This window comes from Adiantum capillus-veneris, chromosome 10 (assembly GCF_014529385.1).
Source record: "Adiantum capillus-veneris isolate H3 chromosome 10, ASM1452938v2, whole genome shotgun sequence".
Classification (NCBI taxonomy): domain Eukaryota; kingdom Viridiplantae; phylum Streptophyta; class Polypodiopsida; order Polypodiales; family Pteridaceae; genus Adiantum; species Adiantum capillus-veneris.
This window is the reverse complement of record NC_140940.1, coordinates 117,798,037-117,815,610: the sequence shown is the minus strand read 5'-3', so window position 1 is coordinate 117,815,610 and position 17,574 is coordinate 117,798,037. Positions and strand designations below refer to the sequence as shown.

General features: G+C 42.9%; 1 protein-coding gene across 1 annotated transcript in view; it reads right to left on the bottom strand.

The window, feature by feature from the left end:
- Nucleotides 1–285: 285 nt before the first annotated feature.
- Nucleotides 286–17,574, bottom strand: part of LOC147449517 (uncharacterized) — a 31,711-nt gene continuing 14,422 nt past the window's right edge. The window contains exons 2-6 of the mRNA XM_086522630.1: nt 3,428–3,562; nt 1,451–1,573; nt 1,167–1,283; nt 865–1,029; nt 286–495 (exon numbers count right to left, since the gene is read on the bottom strand). Coding sequence (XP_086378756.1) covers nt 286–495; nt 865–1,029; nt 1,167–1,283; nt 1,451–1,573; nt 3,428–3,562 — 750 coding nt within the window. The remainder of the gene's footprint in view (nt 496–864; nt 1,030–1,166; nt 1,284–1,450; nt 1,574–3,427; nt 3,563–17,574) is intronic.

The window sequence follows — 17,574 nt, the reverse complement described above, 5'->3', positions numbered from 1 at the left end:
TTTGAAAGGATATTTCAATTTTACATATGCTCAATGCTAATATTAAATTTGATGGATTTTGGAATAACTTTACATAAATACCTTCACATTTACATTTTACAATATGTGCACTAAAAACTCAAGCAAAAATTTGAAACTTTGTGATCTTAATTTCCCTTTCAAGAATCTATGATTGATTGTTTGATGGGTTACATATCACAATCCAAATATTTTCTCTTTGGAAGTAACTTACACCCCCTTTTTCCATTTTTGTTCTTTAATAACACACCTTTTGTTGTAGAGATTTTATGATGGATAGCTTTGCTCACTTAGATTTAAGGAGGGCTCCATCTTTTCATGTTGCTCAATTATCTCAAGAGATGTTTCTTGGTTGGATGTATTTCCTAAATTATGGCCAATCAAATCTTGCACAATTGATGATCCATTCTCATGAGATGGAGAGCTTCTTAAGTTACTAGCAAACTTTATTTCTTTGCATATTTTTGCAATTGCTATCTGCAAGAGAAGGAATTTATTTTCAGCAAAAAATCTCCAAGACTTGAAAACCAAATTTAGTAAACATGAAGGAGGAAGCCAAGTAAATATATTCTCCATAAATCATGATTTGAAAGACTCTCCCTTGGGGGTTCGCTTATAAAAAATCCTATATACCCCGTGCATTCAAAGGGTATGCTAAAAATACTATACTGACATGTTGTAATACAATAAAACAACCCCTTTTCTTCTAGCTTTTTTCCATATTTCAATTTTTAAAATGTATCATGTTCATATATACTTTTAAATGCCAAGTATAATACCCCCTTATTTTGAACGCACGTGCCAAACTTACATTTTTGGAGGTGCACTCCCCAAGGAGACCCTTACCTTTTGACCATCTGGTTGTTCAACTGCAAGAATGACCATTGAGTCCATGTCTTGTTCATTTGTATCAATCATTTTTTGTAGGGTCGACCTTGAGGGATTTGATATCACATCCTCTGGGACATCATGGACGCGAGATCCATATTCCCTCCTTGAGATCCCAATGAGCTAAACCCCAACAAAATAACACAAAGGTTTTGAGAGTTGTATATTTGAAGAGAGATTTTAGATAAAATTGTAGGCAACAATAATATGTAAGACAATAAAAGATAACCATCTATAAGGTTGACAAAAGTTTTGAATACCAATGAATTACGCCCATTGGTTGAAGTTGCATGAGGTGGCCAATTGCTAGTTGGTTGTCCCTCATGATCTGTAATGGGCATCTTTGAAAGCTTCATGACTACTACCGTCACAAATATCTGAGTCCTTCATACCATTCATTTGCAATCACAATGAATATTAACACACATAAATATCTAACAATACATTTACAAACGTTGCTCATTAAATTTTCTAAACTAAGTTTAATTAGATGCATGGTTCATATTATTTTGAATGTATGTTTACATTACAAAGAAATCCGTACCTCATACGATAGTAAGATGCCGTACATTATGAGTGGTCCAATGCAATTAGTTCTTCCACATGGTTGCTTCTTTGAGAATATGGTTAGGGAAACAAGTGAGAGACAAACTTGAGCAATTGAGAACTACAAGAAACAAAAACAAGAATTACACAAGGCATTGATGTTGGTCCTTGATGATACTTTTGCATCCACCACCTCTCAAATTCCCCTTAAAAGTTTTAAAGAAACATTGGGAATAAACTAGAAGACCATGGGCCGCCAAAAAATGTAGTGGAGCTCACCGTCCACCACATTTCCCTCTCTCTCTCTCTCTCTCTCTCTCTCTCATAATTGTAGAGCCATAAATGATACATTTATGGCACATCATGTGACATGTAAATTTCATTGTTCTCTAGGAAATGTAGGACTCCCGCAAAATCATGACATGTATATTTACAAGGGGAAAGCTCACTTTGGCATTTTAATACAGAAAAGTTGAAAAAAAAAGGACATGAAGTCCTTATTGGAAAACTAAAGAAAGGATTTCTATAACAAACTGTTGGAAAGAGAGTCATGAGACCCTTAAATGAAGGGACCCACTTACAAATCAAAAATTTGTATTGACTCTCTCCCTCTCTCCTCGAAGGCATGTTTTAACATGCTGACAAGGCATGCTTGAGATGTGCCTTTAGAAGCTTGATTGCCAGAGGCAGGGACAACTCACCTACAAGTATTCCACAATTTTTTATCTCTAACAAAACCAAGGTGATAATGGGCCAATGCAAGGGTTGTTAAATTAGAGTCTATAAATTGCTTACATCTCTAGTTTGATGTGGCATTTTGAATAGAGAAAGAAGTTTTTAAGTATATGATTACTTTGTTGCTAAACTTCATAACCCACTTTTCTTTACTTATTCTAGCATTTCCAATATGAGAGCATGACCAATCTTCCAATTGAGATGATATGAGAGAGAGAGAGAGAGAGAGAGAGAGAGAGAGTGATGGGGAGCTATGGAATCTATTTTCACTCCTATTTTGTTTATACGACAGCTTGAGTTTTTCCCCGTTGTAGAGGGGCAGAGAGAGCGTCATGTACGCTTGGATATCAATAAACCAAAATTTCTTGTGCTTAGTTCAAGTTCTCATTGCTGGAAGTATAACCGAATTTGGTTGGCATGAAAATTTACCTCTTTGTACTTAAGAGTCCTTCACATTGATATGTACAAAGAGGAATGCATACTCATACTCTTGAAATTGTAGGCCTAGGTCTACTACTTACAATTACAAATATAGTACCTTGAAACCTTAAACTCATGAATATGTCCTGCCTAAGTCATGCATAGTGCAAGGGACTTCCTAAGGAAGCCTACCTTCCTAAGAGTGAAAAATCTGATGGAGTAGGTGAAGCTCTTTACAAATAGCTTGTACTTTCTCTGTCGAGGGTAACCGATTCGTTAATGAAGTCCCTCACTCACCGCACCACCTAAAGAAAAGAATATGTTCAAAACCCCTACAATAGAAACCAATGTTTGCAAAAATAGGCCAAAACCCGGCCTTTAGTGTCTTTTTAACTAGCTAAATTTGCCAAGTTCCAACTAGATTCCGAGCTTGCCAAGAAAAAAATCTATAAATTTTTACGAGCTTTCCATGTAGAAGTTGGCATAACATACTTGAATGAAGCCAAGAAGCATGTGAATTCACTTTTTTTGGTCATGAACTCCTGTAGCCATCCGCAAGACAACATAACCGATAGCTCGAGTTGGAGATGCAGTACTCCACTCTTATACAAGGGTTGTTAAAGCCTTCTTTAATGTAAATGAACTATAATTAAGCATTTTCTTCATTGTGAATTATGTGGATGAAGTATTATTGATAAGCATTTGTGGAGAGGATTTTTCTTCCAAAAATGTCCTCCATGAAAGTTGAATAGTTCTATTCTTACCCTACAAGTTCTAAAAACATCATCAACAATTAGAAGCTGAGTGAAAGTATTAATACCGCTGTAAGAATCTGTCCTTGTGCACAAAGGAGCGAGAGAAGCTCTGCAGCACGATTGAGCATCAATGGATAAAGATGCCATGGAAAATAACTGATAGTGAACAATTGGTAGCACAATATCCCCACAATTTCCACCTTTGGGAAAGAAAAAGAGCAATCATTTTTAAACACCGGAACTTGCGCCATGGAAAAGAATAAGATTATTGCTCTTGTTATTCAATATTCAAATTTCATATTATGTCATCTCTCATTTTCCAATAGTCTCATAATCTACAAATAATTAGTGGTACAGAATTATACCTTATACATAGAAATGAGGCACATGATCTAATAAGTATTTTTTGATAGTATTTCGCTTATTACATAAAAATGAAGCACACAACAAGAAAGAGATATATGAGAGAGAGAGAGAGAGAGAGAGAGAGAGAGAAGCATATGGGATATTGCGAACCACGTTTCCGTCCCGACTCTAGAGATGCAAGGCTCTCTCGGAGTCTAGCACTAAACAAAAGCATTAGGCATCCGTATGTAGCTTAGTATCTGAAAAACCATGCCTCAAGACTTGCATCAACCGAATAATACTGTGGAATCAGATCTGGGTAAATTCTTTGAAGACTGCATTTTGCAAGCACTTATACATGAGGTGTATATTTAGTGGGATTCACTTGGGAGATATGCGAGTCTAAGCCACATAGGAGTATTAGATTGCACTAGGGTATTTCATTTGCCAAGTACGCAAAAGGAGAAGAAATAGATTGGGCCAAGGGGTACATCTCCAGATGATTATGCCAATTTGGCCACAGCCATGGACAGGATGCTCAGCCCTATCCATGGCCATGGCCAAATCAGTGACATTATCCTCTCTCCTCAGCAGGTTTCACACATAAGTAAATCATATATACCATGTGCATTCAAAGAGTATTTACAGAATTCCTATATTTACATGCTATAAGGTAATAAAACAACCCCGTTTTCTAAAGAAACTTACAGCTTCTTTCTCAGATTTCAATTTTTAAAAAACCCCTTTTGTAAATGTAATCCTGTTAATATTGAAAATTTTGCCAACTATAATATCCATTGTTTTGAACTCACGTGCTTAACTTACATTTTTGGAGGTGCGCTCCCTGAGCCTCTCTTCTTTGCTTTTTTCCCATCAGCCATATCGCCTTGGTACGCACTCCAGAGGGGGTGGTAACTTGTGGTTTGCTTTATGCACTCATCAGAGAAGTTCACACGAGATATGGCCATGCTCATGACTTGGACTGCTGTCGAGTCCACACTTCAAGCCAGTCAACTCTCTCCACTGAGCCCCTACTACAGCTCAAGAACCTCCCCAAATAAAGAGCCTAAGTAGCCCTTACGCAACCTCAGAGAGATCAATCCAATAGATCCACATTCAGCAACCAAGAACAAGAATATTGTGGGCTACCTTCACCTTTACAAGAATATTGTTTAAAAAATTAAAGTCATGGATGACATCCCAATCTGTTATGAGAATGATCTTTGCTTCTTGTTGCACAAATAAGATTGTGCACGATGGGCCTTTGGTGATGGTTTGGTTTGAATCAAGTGACCACCTGGAGGTCTGCCTGTCTACTCTCTATTTGCTGCCCTTAAACTCTTAAAGTAGGCCCCTTAATCAACTGAGCACCTTGAGGTCTGCTTGTCACCTCTTAAAGATTGACGCCAATAAATATTTACCGCCCTACGGGCCGGTTTCACACACACCGGAAGACACACCCAAAGACGGATCACAATGTTTTTCCATCTAGAGATTGAGCAGGGTTAGAGATAGAGAGAAATGAAATGTTATATTAACGTCTTCGAAAGGCCAAAATGACCTATGAGACCAAAAAGTTACAATTGGTGAATCTGATATCATGTCTAAGTACGGAAATTACAAAGAACTAACACTAAAACACTAAGGAAATGAATCGGAAACTGATTCAAAGTTGAGACGAGCTATAGGGGAGGGGGGGAGGGGGGGAGGGGTTGCTGGGTTCAAATGAAATCTCTCATCGATCGCTGTCGAATCTCATCAACCTCCTCCATGGTCAGTACTCTTGTTGGGCGTCTTGCATGTCGAGCTAGAGTGATCTGTATCTTCTGCTGGGCAGCCTTCGTCGATGGTGGGAGACCCCCCGTGGTCGCGGGCGTCTGGATCTGCCTAGCTCAACGGCTCGGTCAAGCAACATACCTCTAGTGTGGGTGGGCTCTGAGATCTGCTGTGATGACTGCTCCTCTGGCTCTCCCTTGGCTGGTGTAAAGAAATTTGTGATTCGTCTCTGAGACTGTCTCTCCCCTGATGTCCTCAGCAAGCCTTCCTCAAGTCTGCACAGCTCTAGCAGGAACAATCCGAGACATCTCTCATCCTCGTATCTCATGACTCTAGGAAATGGTCTAAAACCTTCTCTAAACAGGCAATGGAAGCGGCCGCGTATCTCATAGTACGTCGGGCAATGACATGTGTAGTGCAGCTCTGTCTCTGGCTCTAAGTTGCATAGGTGACATACCCTAGCCCCTATTGGTACCCCTCGAAATCAGCCAGTCTCGATTTGGAGTTGATGTGAGAATGCGTATGTTAGGTGCAGTGGAATGAATGTTTGCGCTTTGCTCAAGATGAGTGCTCCCAACTGTGCTCAAGGTTCCTTTTGTTCTTATGGAAGGTAATGAGAGAATGCTATGATCTCAAACAAAGTGAATGGACACTGTGCGTGCAAGTGTATGAGATTGAGAGATAGAGAGAGAAGAGAGAGACGACACCAGAGACGTCGTAAAACCCTCCTCCGAAGGCCCCACTCTCGTTGGCGAGAGTGATCTACTTATGATTACACAATCTGGTACAAATGGTATGCATGTGACTGATGCAAGTCTAGGCTATGTCGACGATGACGACGGTGATGACGAAGTCGACCCAAGGGCTGAAATCTGCAATCTTCCTACTGCTGTCCAAAAACGCTATGGGCTGAAATCTGCGATTAGTCCAAAACGCTGATTTGGGGGGCTGTTTTCTGTGGTTCTTTGACGCTGAAAATCTGTAGGTTTAGGGCTGAAAACTGAGGTTCCTAAAGGCTGAAAACTGATGGTCTTCCGGCTCGAATCTGCTACTTCTTTGGGCTGATCTTGATGGTCTTCATTGCTTGGAATCTGCAACTATTTCATGGCTGAAATCTGATGTCAGAAAACGCTAGGGCTGATGTGAACAAAAAACACTAGGGCATGCTGCTTCAAAAACGCTAGGATCTGGGATATCCAAAAACGCTAGCTGATGGGGGGGGGTTCCTGTGGCGATGGGTCGCTAATGCAGAAACGCCAGGCTTGGTGATGCTTCCCAAAAACGCTAGGAGAGGGAAAGCCTTGGACAATGGTTCTTGCTTGGAGAGAATCCACCAAGGGTCTTGTGAGAAGTTGCTTGCGGAGCTTGGCTCCTATTGCCTCTTCTGCCAAATAGTGCTAGCTCTAGTTTGCTTATATACAAACTTAGCAAAATTGCCCTACCTACTTTTGTTGGAAAGTCACTTAAATTAATAAGTGAAAGATACCAAAACTAAATAAAATAGGCTAAATACATTGGAAAAATCCCTTGATGGAATCTGATGGATTCTGGTGGGAATACTGATGATCATGCTGTGTGCAACCAGAGGATATGCATCTATACTAAGTGACTGGGCATGCACGGTCTACGAATAGACTCACAAAAGTGCCAGATCACTTCTAAATCTAGACTGACTGGACTGACTGGACCCTGATCATGATGTAGCTTGTCCACGGACACAGAGGGTTGGATGTGTCACGTGACATCCCCTCCTTTTCAAAGTGAGGTACTAGTACCGAACTGTATGGCGTCGAGAGAGATCGCCAATAATATCCGGAATCCTGGAAGCGACTCTTCGCCGGCCCACTGTGATGTGTGGGTCGTGCGGTACTTCAACTTCATAAAGGTCTGCAACGCTTGCTTCTTTGAGCCGCGCCGAAAGCGACAGTCTTTTGTGGCTCCTTCGATGCTTCAACTTTGTCGAGTATCATGCTTCTTTCTTCTTCAAGAATCTCCATGGCTGAAAATTCCTGAAACCATTTCCAACACAAAACCATGAACATACCCATTCCATGTAAAGTGAGTGGAAAAAATCTTGTCTTCCTCCAAGACTGTGCATGCAATGTAGATGAACAAATAGACGAAGTGCTAAAGCGTTCACCACATACATGCAAACAATGAGATCGAATCTTATCATTCTTTTGAACTAAAGCAATCAATTGTGGCAATTCACAACGGAAATGCCTATGCTTGGTGCTCATACTTTCATGTGCTCTTTCTATAACTGTGTGCCAAGGAAGAAACATGAAATGTGACTTCCTTGAATGCATACTTTTCAGCTTTTCATGAGAAATCCGCATACATTCGTGCTCATCCATGAGAGAAACGTGCTTAACATACAATATGTCATGCCTAGGAAAAGGGATCACATAACGATGCTGACTAAAATACAGGAAACGATCACGAATGAAACATTCGAACAATGCGTGCGTATCAATCATGCGAACACATAATACTTCCTGTGAGAGTTCTTTGGACCTAAGCTCGAGAGCCAAGATCGATCCTTCGTGATTGATCGAATCTGCAACGAGGTTAGCTTCGCTAGAAAAAGCATCAACTAACACATCATCCTTGTAAACAATCACATCTTCTTCATGCAAATCATCATGCTTGTCTTTATCATCCAAATCATCATGCTGATTATTGTCAATCAAATCATCATGTTGCTCACAATCATGCAAATCCTGTGTGTCATGCTTTGGAGAAAAAGAGACTGAGAGAGTCTCCTTCTCCTGAATCCTTTCAATCTTGTCCTGCATATTAGCAATGAGAGATGGAGAATGAACAATGTCCTCTCCATGAATGACAATGGGAGAATCACTTTTGGCATTGAGAGTGAAAGTGTTAGCCTCCCAATCAATGAGGGGGTTAGCATCACGAAACCATCGAATGTCCAATATCATATCACATCCTGAGAGAGGAGAGACAACAAATCTTCTAGTGAAGGCGGCTTTTTGAATTGCAAACAACACATCAAGGCACTCCTCCGTGATGAGAGCGTCCATATTGGGAAGAAAGCTAGAGACCTCGATAGGAGAGCTCTGACTAACTTCGAGGCGGACTCTCTCAACAAGAGAGGAACTGATCACATCATGCATACTACTTGGGTCAAACAATATGACAAAACGCTGCCCCGACGTACGACCATAACATTTAATGAGAGAATCATCAATGTGAAATAAGATGAGAAACTTGGGGCACACTCGTGTTATCATTAATTGCATTGACAGAGGAAGTGGATTCTGTGGATTCTTTAGATTCATTCGATTCAAGCTTAGGACATGTTCTTTTTATGTGACCCTTAATGTGACAATGAAAACAACGACCTTCCTTAGAATAAGTGCTTTGCTCTTCCGATGTGATGTATCCTCCTACAATTCCTTGTGCTGCCTTTTCATATGGAGTAAGCTTAGGTTTAGCAATTGTGTTAGCCTTACCCTTAGATTTCATTGGAAGAATTCTTTTCTGAGAGACTGTTGGAAGATTGATTAGAAGAGTTACCATTCTTACCATTCTGAGGGTTCTGAGAAGTCTGCGAGGTACTTGTCGAAGTCTTGTTTTCCTTAGGCTTTCCCTTGTTGTGCTTCATCTCCTGTGCGAGAGCAATCGCAACCGCCTTGTTGAGATCGATTGGATCGAGCACCTCGACATCGTACTTGATATACTCGTCCAATCCATAAAGGAATGCCTCTTTGCGTTCATCATCCGACTTGTGTAATTGGGTACCTAGCTGCAAAACACCATTAGAGAAAGACATAATCGGCATACCATTTTGCTTGAGAGCGCGCCAATCATCCTTTAATCGTGCGAGGTACTGAGGTGGCATAAACCGCGCCTTGAGCTTGTCTTGGAAATCAACCCAATTGAAGGAAGGGGCCGTGAGTTCGTCGGCTTCCTCTAGGTGTGTGGCTAGCTGTGCCTCTTGCCATGCGTGGTACCAATTGATGGCATCACCGGCAAGGTACATAGCTGCCATCAAAACCTTGCTATTTCCTGTCTTCTTAGTTGTCGCAAAATAAGCATTAAATTGATGCAACCAAGAATGAATAACCGTAGCATCCATCTTACCATCATACTTACTGAAAGTCAACTTCTCTGTGACTGGATGGTTGGAATCGGCATCGTGGCTTGCGCCACTTGAGGAACTCCCACGATCGTTGGGTGGTTCAGACTTCGAGGCTAGTACTTGTCGAATCAATTCTTGAGTGCGTAGTTCTTATTGAGCCTCACGCTCGATCTCCAAGGCCGTGCTTCGAGCTGCCGCTTCCTCCTTTCTTCGTTCTTTTCTTGCGTCGCGCTCGCGTTCTAAAGCAATGCGATTTTGTTTTTGTTCGCGGTCCTTAGCTTCCTGTTATTCTGCTTTGCTTGCTAATTGTGCCAACGCAACTCGATTCGTTTATTGCTGTTGTGCCATCATGTCCAACATCTGCTTGACCATGGCCTCCATAGGGTTTGGGACACTTGGTGGCGTAGATGGCGAAGGGGGAGAGTCAAAAAAATCTCCTGGTGGGGAAAATTCTTCGTCGCCTCTCTCATGCTCATCACCTGTATGCGAAGTATCCATTCCGCTTCGGGTGATGACCATGCACTATGATATTTGGTTCTTAAGTTCACCAGGAAATTGGGTTCTTCAGGGTCTTGGGTTCTTAGGTTCTTGAGGTTCTTGAGGTTTTCTTTCGCTTGCAAACCATGTTTGAGAAGGATCTTCTCTTCACCCGAGTTCTACTCCTTTCTGCGAGCGCACCCCTCGACGGCCTTGCGCTCACACCAAGGTTGCTTTTTCCCACCTCACGTCGAGTGGCCGGCCGCTAAGTGCACGGTCCGCTCTCAATGAGTGAAAAGAGACACAAGGGGAGACTGGACAAGCCCTTCTTTCTTGGGATTCCTGTCACTCTTCAAAAAACACGATTAGGAATCGACACGCCCAAGTGAACTTGGGTTCGTGCTACCGCAACAAGCAAAAAAAATTCTTGTAGCAGACTTGGACACTCCAAGTCAAGAATCAATCGCGACGGCACCAAATAACCGCTTCAAAACAATTCACAGATCACAATAGATTTGCACTGGCCCGGCGGAGTTCCGTGCCTAGAGATATTGGCCCCAAAGACTGGCGCCCTTTCGGTATTTCTTTATGTATTAATCAATGTCAAAGTACAAGAGAGTGGCTCGGGGTTCACTCTCAGACTCTGCATCCAGATGCTCTGAGTAGTGAGACCCTCACCACTAATTTTAAGGTTACAAGGGATGCCCAAAAGCAGAGCCCCAAAAGCTTGAAAGCAAAAGCAAATTCTCTCTCTCTCAATGAGAGTTAAAATAAAGCAATTCAACTCTCTTTCTCTCATCCAAAAATCCTTGCGTAGCAAAAAGCTAGAATTTGCGTCGCTCTTTTTTTTATATTAAAAAATTTCTACCTCCGCGATTTCCAAAAATTAGGGTTTCTGGCAAAAATTAGGGTTTCTGCTATCAGTAGCCACGTCATCACTTTGTGACATACCCCCCTCTTGAAAGCATTGTAATCGACAATTACGCTTGCAAAACCGACAAAAGCCATAAACCGTCTTAGCAAACACTAACTGTTAGTACCTACGTACTTGGAACACACATCTAGCATATGTACAAAATCGACAGTCACATCACACGACATCACCAAACATCATAGGACATCACATGACATTCAACATTCATTCGGATCTTAGACCATGATTTATCGGCAATGTAGCTAGCAATCACATCTAGGTCCAATCGGGACCTCATCGATGTCCGATTGACTAACCCCTATTGCAACCATGTCTATTCAAGATCAATCAGACCAAAATGCTGCAATCATTTCGTCTATCAATTCCTGCACTCAAAAGAAGTCAAGAACAAATCAGTATCCTTATCAGGAATTCCATTTCATGAAGTCATCCAGCAGAATACTGTCAGCTCTCAGTATCCCTGAAGCTCAAAGAGACATCAGTGACTTTAGTATCAAAATCAAGGCATCTGTTGACAAAGGGACGGAGTAACTCCCCTCTTGTGTATCCCACTACACCAAATCTTCGGTCAAGCTGAATTTCTGGGTTCCGTTTGGAGTAGACTATGCTAAACCAAAACATCGAGGTAAAGTTTCACAATCCGAGGAGTATCTGCTAGGTCCTCCTCCATCCACTTCGCATCAAATGCAGGAAAGTTCTTGAACTTAACCAAAAACCGCCTTCAGACTTTACCCTTCTTCGTATCCGTATGTGCCAAAATCTGTTCAGGAACAAGGGTCTCCTCGTTTTCTTCCACTGCGGGTTGCTCATCAGGCTCCCTATCATCAGGCACATCACCCTTAACAGGTTTCAAGAGACTCACATGCAATGCATTGTGAATCCTCCAAGTATCTGGCAGTTTCAATCGCAAGGAGACATCATTTATCTTTTCAGTGATTTGGAAAGGTCCGTAGTATCGCATACTAAGCTTTGGAAAAAGCCTCTCCTTTCCCTTTTTCTTTCTTGGGCATGCCTTCTCAAAACGTAAGAGCACCCAATCATCCTCCTTCAATTTCAAGTCGCGACGATGGCGATCTGCTACCTTTTTCTGTCGTTCTTGAGACTTCTGCAAAGTCTCGCGAACCTTGGCAAAAGCCATATCCAAGTCTCGTGAATATTCATCCGCTTCAAATATCTAATCTTTCGTGTTGAGGAAGGATGGAACCTTCGCAACACATTCAACAATCTCAAATGGCGTCTTCCCCATCAGAGAGTGTATCTTGTTATTTATTGGAGGCAAATCCACCAAAGGTAAGTTCTTTTCCCATTGAGTCTTCTGATCCGAGATACAAGACTTCAATAAATCTAAAACCACTGAATTTGGCAATCTCAGATTGCCCGTCAGTCTGCAAGTGAAACGATGACGAGAACTGCAACCGCGTGCCAATGTTCTCCTAAATTGCCTTCCAAAACAAACTCATAAATATGAGGTCTCTGTCGGAGACAATCGTCTCAGACGTGCCATGTAATCGGAAAATCATCGCGATCATTCTGTGCTCTCGGGAGATCAAAAATGAAATCCATTTCAATATTTTCCCAAGGGCGGGTGGGTATGGGTAAAGGCTGTAACAATTCCTGTGCCTTATGCCTGTCATACTTGACCTTCTTGCATACTGCGCACAAACTCTTCCACATCCTTTTTGAGTCTTGGCCAAAAGAAGTATCTCTCTACCCCTTCATGGTGGTAGCAATGCTGCGGTGACCCGTAAAAGGTGGCCAGTGGAATTCAGTCATAACCTTTTCCCGCAACGGCTGTGTAACGCACAACATAGTCTTTCTCATCAAGTAGCCTTCCCAAAGGGAGTATCCAGCTACTGTCTCCCCATCCCGTATCCGTATGAAAATATCTGCAAAATCTGTATCTGTGGCATATTGATCGACCATATCCTCGAAGCTCCTATGATGTATCGCGGAAATAGCCAGAACCAACGGCTTCCGAGACAAAGCATCTGCCACCACATTCTTCTGTCCCTGCACATGCACAATCTGGAAGTGAAACTGTAACAAGATGTTCGCCCACCGCATCTGCTTTTCCGAAAGCTGCTTCTGTGGCAAGAAGTAGCGCAAACTCTGATGGTCTGTAAAGACAGTAAAATCCGCTCCGAGTAGGTAATGCCGCCACTGAGTAAGAGCATGGATAACCACCAAAAGCTCTTTCTCATAAATCTGTGTTGTCATCTCGGGCCTAGAGAACAATCGGCTCTCGTAAGCAATGACATGGCCTTCTTGCATCAAGACCGCACCCAGACCGCAAGTCCAGCAAAGTCAAATCTAGTCCTGTAGTCAATTTCTTGTTCAATGTCTAAAAGGCAGTCACCTCAGTGGATCCCCACGAGAAAGGGACTCCTTTTTGTATCAAGATATGCAAAGGAGAAGCAACCTCTGCAAACTTTCGAATGAACCGTCTGTAGTACAAACACAGTCCCAAGAAGCTTTCAACTTCATGGACATTCTTCAAATCGGGCCAATCATGGATAGTGTCTATCTTGGCCGGATCCATTTGCACTCCTGTTGCTGAGACAAAGTGTCCCAAAAATGTATCTCTGAAGCATATGATCTCTGTATTCTACTTCATTCTTGGAGAAAACAATGATATCATCAAAGAAAGTGCCAACAAATACCCTGTACTCTTGAAAAATCATGTCCATCATCCGGTTAAATGTCGCAGGAGCATTGGTTAAGCCAAAACCAAAAACTCAAATAACCCAAAAGTCGTCCGAAAGGCTGTCTTGTAGACGTCTCCCGGCGCGATTCGGATCTGATGATATCCACTCTTCAGGTCAATCCTGCTAAAACACGAGGATCCTCGTAACCTGTAAAGTATATCATCGATCCTACGAATCGGAAATCTGTTCTTGATGGTGATTTTATTGAGAGCTCTATAATCGATGCACATTCTCCAAGATCCGTCTTTCTTCAAATCCAACAGCAGTGGAGAGCAATACGGTGAAGTACTATGCTGGACAAGACCCTTTTCCAAGAGGTCTTTCAATGTGTTCATAATCTTTTCATTCTGTACTCGGCTCACACAGTAAGGTGGCCGGTTCGGTGGCGTGCTTCCAGGTATCAGATCAATGGTATGATCTTCAGGCACTCTAAAAAGCAATCGGCATGAGTGTGGAGAAAAATCTTGGCGTTCTTTTGTTCAGGTCAAAACATATTCAACCTTTATCCATCGTTCAGGTCTCTCCCATAAGAATGAGTAAAGAAAACTGAAGTTCATCAAGTACAATCTCTGAGCCCTTCATTTATCAAAGTCGCTTTCTCGGCCCGATAGTCAACCACGGCATAATTCTTCTGGTACCAAGGGATCCTGAGTAGAACGTCATTCGCGTGCCCTGAACACCCCTGTCATTGCAAACGAAGTTTGCCAATGCTCGGTGTAATGGCAACATCCCATCCGGGTGCCAATCGAACTACCTCCGCATGTGGTGTCAGTCTGTCGGGCGTAATTCCAAATCAAGCCGCCAATTCCAAGGGAGAAAAAGTTGGCCTTGGCTCCTTCAAAAGAGCTTCCTGATCCTTCACTTTGCCCCAAAAGCGGCAAAGTTTGTACTTTCATTCATTAGATTCGGTGCAGGTCCTACGCCATGTGGTACCAGTTCTGCTTTTCTATCTGCCTTTTCTACCACGTTCCTCAGCTGCTCTCGAACTCTCAGGCCTATCGTCGTCTTTATCATTCTGTTCTTTCTGTGCCTTTTTAGGGCACTTCGCGGAGATATGTCCATGTTCCCCGCATCCAAAGCACTTCCCCTCTCTGATGAAGCGAGCTCTCTTTTCAAGAGTAAGCTTGGGTCATGCATCCTTTTTCTCTGGGTTGCTCTTTTTCTTTCTACTTTCATTCCCAAAAGTGTGTTCGGCTCGTTGTGTCATGGCCTCATCTATGGGGTAGGTCAGACTGCCAGAGTGAATGGCAAAGCCTCGCTTCGAATGACTCATCAACTCTTGAATAGAAGCTGACTTCTGCTCCAAGCAGTAATCTTGGATCTCTGTAGGTAGACCCAAGGTAAACCGCTCAATCTCTGACCAAGATCATCTTGAATGAAGAGGCAGGTAGAAAAGAGCTCTAGAATCTTTCACAGTAAGCATTGATTGTATCTTTCTTAGTCATCCGAAGATGGTTCCAAGCAGCTCGTATATCTCGTTTGTCACCAGGAGGTGTATTTTTCCTGTTGCCTTCCGTAAATAAGTATTAGATATATTTATTTTATTTTTACTTGTTTGTCCCAAAACCCTTGAAAAGGTACAAGTGGACATTGCATGGCCAGTGTGAAACAGCTGCAACCAAATGGGTTTCTCACATCGGGGATCTAGGTCGGTCAGACAGGGACTGCCCGGGCCAGTTAGCACTGAATTCTGATGAGTATGGAAGCTCGTGTGCGCCAAACTGGAATTTGGGCCACTCGTCAAGTCACAGCAACTTTATAAGTTGAAAGGGGCCAGTAAATTAACCCACATTGTAGATGTTGGTCAAATGGTAGTCTTCAATGATGGTCAGGAGACCGATAGGGACGCCATGGAAGCATCTCCTAAAATTTAGGGAACTGCTATTTTTGACCGGAAAATGTGTTCGCGTCATTAGCTCTGGAATGACAAGGGGAACATTTTATTGCTCTGCTACCAAGTCAACTGACGCACCAGTTGAGATATTTTTAGCAGGGAAAGCCCAAACTCGAAAACTGGGCGACGTGTCAGCCTGTGAGTGATTATGCCACTTTGGGAGGCAAAAACGAGCTGCATATCAACAAAGGGGGCGCCATTTTCAGCCTCAGGTGGATTGTAGCAGGTACAGAAGCTATGGAATGCTTACCTTGCCCTCTATGCACAGTATGGTGACGAGAGTGATGCCCCGCACGCTTCATACTGCTCTCTTTCTCCCCTACGTACAGTATGTTATGCCCCACTAGTGGGCTTCTCATTTGACCTATGTACAGTTCTAGGGGTTTATGCATGTTTGCCAAGGTAGGAGCCTTCTGAACAAGAACCGGATTAGCTAATTGCTAATCCCCCACAGGTACGCACAGTTCCATCACAAAAGATTGCGAGTTTGGAGAGTTTTCTCGCGTGAAAACTCATCCAATTCACAGGGGAATTGTCCCATTGCGTGCGGGAGCCCTTGGGACACGCGTAGGCGTGTTCGCTCCGCTAAAAACGATCCGAATCAGGGAATTACAGCCTGCTGTGTTTTTCTGCAGGTTTAGGGTTTCGCACCTAAACTGCAAGGGAACATCGGGGGAGCCTCGTGAGAGCCTTGGGATGCGTGTACAGGCTTTTGGGCTCCCGGCAGTGAAAAACAGAGAATTACAGCCCGCTGAATTTCTGTGACAGCTCACCAGAAAGCTTCCAGATATCGAGGGAATCCGTCCTAGACAGGTGTTTTTGACCTTCAGGGGTTTTTGCGCCGTTATGCTATCGAAATCCGGTCGAAAACCTGCGTTTTCAGCCCTCGCCAGGTTTGGACAGCTTTGTGAAAGCTTGTGCTAAGTGGTCGGATCGTCTACCTTAATTTGAATAAAGAAATACCGAAAGGGGCGCCAGTCTTTGGGGCCTACAGGGTGTCGGTTTCGTGTGTGCAGTGACATTCTAGTGGCTGGACGCAACTGTGTTCTCTTCCCTTCTCAATGCTCTGTGTAAAGTTAACAGGTAATTGAAATAGTACCGCCCTCTACGTTGTACCGGCTGGTTATATGGTTCCATCGACGGGATAGTCACTTTTTCTTCAAAAAGTGCAACGTGGATTGTTGTGGGTGAAAGCAACATAGAGCTTGTCGATATGGCAGAGAAGAGAGACCAAGTACCTGAAGAGGGATCTTCCTCACATGGCACAGAGAAAATTCCTTCAACTCTTCAAGAAGAGGACAAGTTGTTTAGAACTCAACTGCGTTGTTGCATGGACATGTTTCAGCAGTTGGCTAACAACCCAAGGATGCAGGAATTCTTACAGGCTCCGACACAGGGTTTTCAGCCTCCTACACAGGGCATGACTGAGCCGTTGCAAGAAAAGGAGATTTCCAATGCGCAGAGGACTCATGATGCTCGAGGGAAAGCCCATGTGGTTGAGCAACTAGCGGTGTCCAATGATCCAAAGCAACTTGCTTTAGCTGGACAGGAACCGTTTGTGAATGGTCAAGGGAGCAATGAACAGGCTATGCGTCAGACCCTTCCATTACCTAATACTTATCTTGGTTATTTTGGAGGTGGTTCAGTGTTTCAAGCTATGGCTGGACCTTCCACAGGTTATATGCCAGGGAATGTGTTCGGGACAATGCAAACAGGCATGGGTAACCCTATGTACGCGAACATGGGTGTCCAACCAAGTTTTCAGGGTGCCTATGGTCAGTTTCGAGTGCCTCGAACACAATTTGGTATGGCTGGTTTTGCGCAGCCATACGTACAAAATGCAGATATGACAAGGAAAACAGTTGATGCGAGTGCTGGAATGAACACTCATCTGGTACAGGCACCTGTTTATGATAATGTGGCTCCTTTGAGTCAGCCTAAGGATTACAAGGAAGGTGGGCAAGGAGTGAAGTTTG